The sequence below is a fragment of the Orbicella franksi genome, chromosome 1 (genome assembly GCF_964199315.1).
Source record: "Orbicella franksi chromosome 1, jaOrbFran1.1, whole genome shotgun sequence".
NCBI classification, from domain to species: domain Eukaryota; kingdom Metazoa; phylum Cnidaria; class Anthozoa; order Scleractinia; family Merulinidae; genus Orbicella; species Orbicella franksi.
This window is the reverse complement of record NC_138145.1, coordinates 10,288,369-10,295,934: the sequence shown is the minus strand read 5'-3', so window position 1 is coordinate 10,295,934 and position 7,566 is coordinate 10,288,369. Positions and strand designations below refer to the sequence as shown.

The 7,566-nt window shown below is 39.4% G+C and overlaps 1 protein-coding gene across 1 annotated transcript; it reads left to right on the top strand.

The window, feature by feature from the left end:
• The first annotated feature begins 3,956 nt into the window (after positions 1 to 3,956).
• LOC145489197 (uncharacterized) lies at positions 3,957 to 5,232 on the top strand. The gene has a single exon (XM_081468133.1). It carries the CDS (start codon positions 4,246 to 4,248, stop codon positions 5,230 to 5,232), a length of 987 nt encoding a protein of 328 aa, XP_081324259.1. The 5' UTR covers positions 3,957 to 4,245.
• Positions 5,233 to 7,566: the final 2,334 nt, after the last annotated feature.

Sequence of the window (7,566 nt, the reverse complement as noted above, 5' to 3'; positions counted from 1 at the left end):
TAACACTTTTTTAATTCGCTGTTTCACCGCCAGGGCCAACACACAACCATACCCCACAATAAAACTAGAAAGTGGCAATATCGGAAAGAAGTTGTACGGACCAGGGGTCACTTGGTCTGAATTAGTTAAAGCGGGGATGCAGTTTTAATCAAGCAATTGAAATAAAATGTGGGGAAATGATTTTTTGTTGTATATGTTCTCTTTGGTCTCTTCCGTTTTCCCAAGAAATGCATTGGTATCTTGAAAAAAAGCGAGAGTCGATCCGTGTGCTTATATTTGTTCAAAAGGCTTTTTCAGGGAAACGGTCCGTATGGCAAAAGTCTGACCAAGAAAGAACCAGTCAAAACTCTAGGATTTACCTGAAGACTACCTTGCCAAATAATAAGTGGAGATTCTAACCCTTTTACAATGGAGTGTTTAAACATCTAATAATTAAGTATTCATTTTCAGCGATCGTGACAATGTTTTGGATCAGGAGTGAGTGTAGCCACATTTTGCTATAATCTTCCTGAAGAAACCGAAATGCGAATGACAGCTAAAATATCACTAGTCCACTTCCAGCCTATTAATTCTGTGCTGTACTTCATCACCAAACAGTAATCGTTCTACTTTGCTCGGTAGAGTTTTCTATCCAATTTATCTGTATCTTTGATGGCATTGGACAATATCAAAGAGGACTTGTAATTGAGAAAAAGAACCTTCCGTAATCAGCCTGCACACTGCGTGTCCTTTAAAATCTCACTTGAGGTTTCGCCGCTTCGATGGTAAAACGTTGTCGAAAACATCACCGTCACGGTTTCTGGTAAGAGGGAACTACCTCGGAAAGCAGTCGTTAATTTTCAAACCAGGATGAAACTACATACCTTTAAAAGTAGGATGCAATAGGCTAACACTGCGCGAAATCTGGCTCTGAGTGAAAACGAGATGGCACCTTATTCAGACTCTCTATGGCGAGTAGTTAGAGGCTCTCCCCTGTAACTTCAAAAGCTCTTTTGCCTGTCAACAAGGGGACGCTATCATGAGTTGCGCATGTGCGAGCTTTCAATCTAGAGTTTGAAAATGTCCGCCGACGATTTCAATCTCACGTACCAACAGAATTCAAAATGGCGTCGACAAGTGGAGACTACACGGTGAATGTACCTTGACTAGTTGAGCTACTTAGTGCATCTTGACCACCAAATCATAATTTCCGTAAGAATCTACATTTACTTACCTTTCTACTGACGATTTCTGTGCAGATATATATGCTGCAGGAAACAAGTATTTATAACATAACATTTGAAAGATGCATGGATTGTGTTGCAATTTGATGGTAATTCTGGTGAACAACGGCATGATTTTTTAGCTATTCGATGTATCATGGCCTCTAAATCTTAACGTACTGCGGAATCTGCATTAACTTTGCTTTTCAAGGGGCTTATTTAACTTAGGAATCTTTAAAGATCAGTTAGCCCTGTGAGTTGCAATTCGACGGAAAGTAGAGGGCAGAAAAACGACGTGATTTCTTGGCTGTTTAACTTATCGTGGCCTTTAAATCATTACGTACTACGAAATCTACATTCACCTAGCTTTCAAATGGTGCATTTAACTTAGAAATCTGTGCAGACGTAGTGGAGAAAAAAATATTTACCTGAGTCGATCAGCACTATGAAGTTGAAAGATAAATCGATCGTCACGGTTGCAATTCTACGGAAAGTAGTCGAAAGTAGAGTGAAATACTTCATGATTTTCTAGCTGTTTAACGTATCGTGGCCTCTAAATCGTTACGTGCTGCGGAATCTACATTCACCAGGCTTTTAAATGGCGCATCTGACTTAGAAATCTGTGGTGATGTAAGGGAGAAAAAAAAAAGTTACACGAGACAAGTAGCACTGGTGAATTTATGAACTTGTCTTGATCACGTTACGACCCGACAGGCCGGAAACACGGCACGAGTTATAGGTTATTTAAAAAAAAACAACAACTCAAACAGACCTAAAAATAACTTTGTTTTAGCATTCGTAAGCTTTTAATTCTCTTCATTGTTAGCAGCTGTTATTGTTTTAGGGCTAGGAGCATTGTTTCTGTTGTTTGTTCTATTGTTCTCTCAAAGGGTAGCAAGCCATTCACGTGAGACCTTACGAGAGCTGCTACATCACCCTCTGCTTTCCCTTAGCTATCAAGTGAGACATTGCTTTAAAAATTCCGTCTAAAAACAAATATTTTAGCCAATATGAAAAAGGCGTACGCATGCGCAGCTCATGATATTGCCCCTTTAACCATGTATTGTAATAGCTTCAGAAATGACAGAAATGTGTTTTTGGCATTGTGAATCATTGAGTCTTATGACGCAAAGTAAAGTGATGGAGTTATTATTTTTCATTTCGCCAAATTAATCCGATAGAGAAACAAAATTAACATGAGTCCGATGCATAGGAGAATAAAACAAGAGAAATCGCACCGAGGCTGGGATAAGAATAAACAATTTCTCGTACCCAGAGCCCGCGTCCTCCTTACGGGTTCTGGGTACGAGATTGTTTCTGAACATGCGTAGAGAGAGCAACCGCTGTGATAAATGCAAGCTCACCTTACAAGGTCTCGATTTCCCGGTGCTTTTGGAAAAGCCAAAAAATAAAAACTAAATGAAAAAGATTGCGAATATTATGGCAGAAATAAGGCAAACACTCTGGACAGCTCTCACAATTTTACCAATACTGCTTTCTACTTGGTGGCACTACTGGTGTTTACGGTGTAACAGTTTTCAGTTAGGTTCCAATTCTCAAATTATAGCATTATGGGGGCATGCCCCATTCATTTTGCAACCCCAAGGTACCAGCCACCCCCTTCCCCCCCTTCTTTAAAGAACTCTTCCATATCTACTCGAGTTGCAAAATTAAAAGCAAATACCGGAACCTAAATCAATTGAATATTTAATGTGAGTCTTATTCCATGGCCGCGGGTAAATTGAAATACACCGGATAACGGGAAATCATATTGTCCTAATGTTTTAATTTGTCTAATAAACCACCCAAGATATTAAGACTATTAACCCAGAAAAAAAACCAGAACTAAGTCCCCTTAGTATTGGTGATTACTGCATTTAAACGATACGAACAAAACAGTGCATTCGGTTCGCATACGATCTTATCACACTTACATGTATGTATGCAATTAACATTTGAGAAAAATACCCGTTGATCAACTGAAGATATAAGACAAATCTATAAAAAGCCAAAACAGAAAATCTTTTAGCGCAGTAGAAAAGAAGACGTTTCATAGCGTAACTTCGGATCGAGCGGGAAGATCTAGCTCGGAGAACATTAATAAATTAGATTTAGAAAGTGAAATTGTAATGGGAAATTAAGTTGAAATGATTTTCAACGAGCTCATGCTGATTTCGATCACGTTTTGTTAAATCTAATTAAAAAAGTGTATTTTTAAACACAAGCATGGGAAAGTCAATATTCCTCCCGTTTCTGATTTTCGCTGTATAGTGCATGTTTATCAAGTAACATCTATTTCATTACTGTTTTTGGATTTAGGGATTTGAAGAACTTTTCCTCAAGTGGTTAACCAAGACCTTGTCAATACATTTTTTTTTTTCAAATTTAACATTTGACCCCCAGAAGAAAAATAACTCAATATAGCCATCGATAAGAACATCGATAAGTCTTGACCATGTTCTCTAATTTTTAAACTTCACGAAAAGCGGAAGAACAAAAACTAGACCAGCTTATCAGGCAAATAGCCCAACCGTTGAGGATGATTTTAATTTCCGTCTTCTAGAAAACCGGCGCCTCTCTTTTGAAATTAAGCTGACAGTTTCGATCTTTAATTCGTGAATAATGTAATGAAAAATGGTTAATTTGGGGGAACCATTAAGTTCACTGACAAACTTGGAATCGAAAACATAAGAGCTGTTATATTTCACGCTTGACGAAGGGAAAGAATTTTGATGAAAACCCACTCCGCTGGAAATAAAGAAGTTACTGCAGTGAGCGATCGTAACAACATTCTAAGCTGCCCAGGCCAAAATTACCATATCTATTATCGACTCAAAGTAATTACAGGCGTCATCTTTCAACAAACTTTTAATTATACTTCACAGAAAACAGTGTTGAACGGTACTCAGCAATTTTTCAACCGATGACTTGCTAAGGAGGATTTCCAACGCCTATACCCTAATGTAAAACAGATCTCAATGAACAATAGCACAGCATAGAACTTGAGAAAAGAAGTCTTGCGGCCAAACCACAAGCAAAACAGATGGCCGAAGCGAATGAATCAGGTCCCAGTGCGATCAATGTGTGGCCTGAACCTTTCCCAGAATGGACCGAAGCCATCGAAAAATGGGGCTGGATGTGGGCTGCCCATATCTACGGCTTTGGAAGCCTGTTTGCCCTTTTGACGTTGTATGCATTTTCCTCTCTCTATCGGTTTCGCAAAGCCATTTTCGCGAGACAGAAGGTCCATTTAAGGGTCATGTGCTTTGCTTTAATGGCAGCCGGGTTCGGGCGATCTCTGGTGCTCTTCTGGGACCCTTACACCTCAAGTGAATCTACATCAGCGATTCAAAACGTAGTTGTTTTGACTTCTTGGGGAATCGCTACAGCGTGTATGACCTCGGCTTTCAGTATAATGCTTTTAATTTTCTTGGAAACCACCAAAACCAGGCTGGGACCACCGAAACTCCGAAACGTTCCTGTCTTAGTTTCGATCACGTTTTCGAATATTGTTTACCTGACCGTGTCGGATCTCATTGTGTGGTTTTATCCCAAAGCTAAAGTCATGATCTTTATTTGCCACGTTACTTTCGCCATCTGGGGTCTAGCTATTTCTGGCGGTTGTTTCGTTGCAGGCTTTAAAATGTGGCGAAATCTCAGATCCACTCTGCAAACTCACACCTCAATGGATCAATGCTCTCTTCGAGATGTGAAAAAACTAAAGCGACTGTTTGTTTTCATGAGTACGGCGTCAATCTTCGGTGTGTTTATATTTTCCGTGTCTTTATACACAACCATTGGAGAGTTTGGAGTTTTCAGCGGTAAGAGCTACGCTAAAAGCTGGCCATGGTTCGCCATGCAAACAACTATGAGAATGATGGAGCTTTTATTGAGCACTTTGATTTTTCTCATCGCGGTCGACAATCCAAGAAATTGCAATCAAACTCTCCCTTCATTGCCGTCGAGGTTCACTACTGTGCAAAATACATTTGAACCAGTTGAATATCAAATGGAAGCGCTGCAAAATTAATTTTATTCGTTCAAACGCAGCAAGATTGATATCACACATCATAAAAATTGAATAAACACCCCAGCGTTCAGTTAGAGATTGTGACTTGAATTTGAACTCGATTAGGAAGAAGGCCTTTGTCGTGAGACAGGTGTTGTGTTATCAACTGACCGCAATTGCTCATAGAACATTTTATGTTAAGCGAGATTAAATTTTTGTTATAAGGTATAAGTCAAAGGAAATAAACCTCAACGGAATATTAAGACTTATATACTGAATAATGTTTTTCACTCAGTATTGCGAGAAGCTGTTAGAAGCTCGTTAAATATTACATCGACGAAAATCAGTGTAGATTGGTTTCAGCGTTTATTTCATTTTTTTTTTCTCGTTGTAATTCTTATTACAGATCTGACAATGTGTTGTAGAAGGCCATCATTTCCACTTTTTTTTTAACAATGGCCATCATTTCCGGCCGGACAAACTCGATTTTTCTTAGATAGAAAGACTTCAAATCGTAGCTTAAAACAACGTATGTACCGGACTTTTCCGATAAGTTGGTCCATTATTTCAGTTTAAACTATGTTTTTTGACTCATTTTTTGGGTCTTCATACTCAGTGCTAGACGTTTCACTTAACTAAAGAATTTCCGCCCGATGATTTCGATTTAATTTTGTCTAATGTAAATCACTGGCTGGAGAGTTGACAAATCAAAATGCGGCCGAATCAATCCTACTGGCATTGTCATTAAAACGAAAGGCTTACGATAATTAAAACTATGTGATCTACCAATCAGGGCAGAGGGTAAAATAGGCTGGATTTCCGCCGCTCTGTCGTACACGCGTACGGTCTACGTTCCTCCCCGAGAAGAGACTTCGGGAAGTGACTTCGGGAACAGCGGCTGGTAATCGAGCCTAAGAAAACTCAGAGGATTGAAAGTGAAGGAAGATGCATAAGTGAAAGAGGAACGTCACTTCGCCCATGTTTTCGGTTTAAAATATTTTAAAAGACTTCTGCCTGGAAAGGATGGGACAGTAAATTTTCTTTTCTTTTCGTTTTAAGGTCATTCCTCACATTTGCATTGCGCATCCTTACTGCGCATAATTTATGGCTTCATTAGCGCGCGCTCGTGTACGCGCATATTGAAAACGTGACGTATTTGCCTTGATATTGAGCTCTGTCAGTTGAAAAATGGCTCTAGCTCACCAACGAGCACGGGCACCCCAATTTTTTTTCCAGTCATTGTAATCAGCTAATCATAAGCTTTGCGTGAGAAAAGACTGATCTAATTTCTATTGCTGAAAATTGAATAAATAAGAAAAATAGCAGATACACTGTGCTCTTTTCTATTTTGCAGTCGGTAACCATGTCAAGAAATTTGGTTCAAATTTTTAATCAAGGATTTAACTTTCCGCCTGAAACTTAAAATGTTTATTTGTGTCCGACACAATGTATTGACTGTAGTTTAATGCGTGTTCTTATGAGTCTGGGTTCACAAAGATTTTACAATTACTGGGAATGCGTTCTTATAATAAGCATTAAATAATGCCAAAATGGGGTATTTTCAATGCCTCACTGCTCCTCAATGAGCATGGGCACCCCCTTTTTTATTTCACAATTGAAGTTATCATATGACAAATATTCAGTGGACAAAGTTTGAACAAAAATCTATTGTCACTTTTATTTCAGAGGAATTACCTTAAGGTTCACTTTTCGTCTACTCTGCGACCTTCCCATGGCGCGCCACGCGCATGTCGCATTGATTGCATTGGCCACTATTTTCTATGGCTTGGTATAAAATAGATATGCAGTGTTCTCTGATCCTCTCAAGTGGCATACCATGGAATATCCCACGGGTCACTTGTATTTTCTTGGTATACACACGAGCCTTAGGGCCGGGTGAGTGTGTATACCGACAAAATACAGGTGGCAAGTGGGATATTCCATCGTATGCCACTCGTTGTATAACTAGTTTATATAGCGCACTTACCAATACCTAGGATACAGTCTCTCAATCAGAATAGCGCTCGGTGTAGTTACAGTTTATTACCAAGAAAATACAAGTGACCCGTGGGATATTCCATGGTATGCCACTTGAGAGGGTCAGAGAACACTGCATATCTATTTTATACCATATTACCACTGAGTTTAGAAGAATTTGTTTTGTTAGTTCATCTAGATGTACCGAAACAGACGAAGGGAAGCTCTGTTTCACATCAGGACCTCCATCAGCGTTTCTCGAAATGTTTGGATTCTCATCGACTCTCTGGCATTCTTCAATTCCTCTCGTCTTGCCCCAGCCTGCGTGGCAGGCCGTACAAGGGGAGGGAAAGGGTCAAAATAAGCGTGGGAGGATTG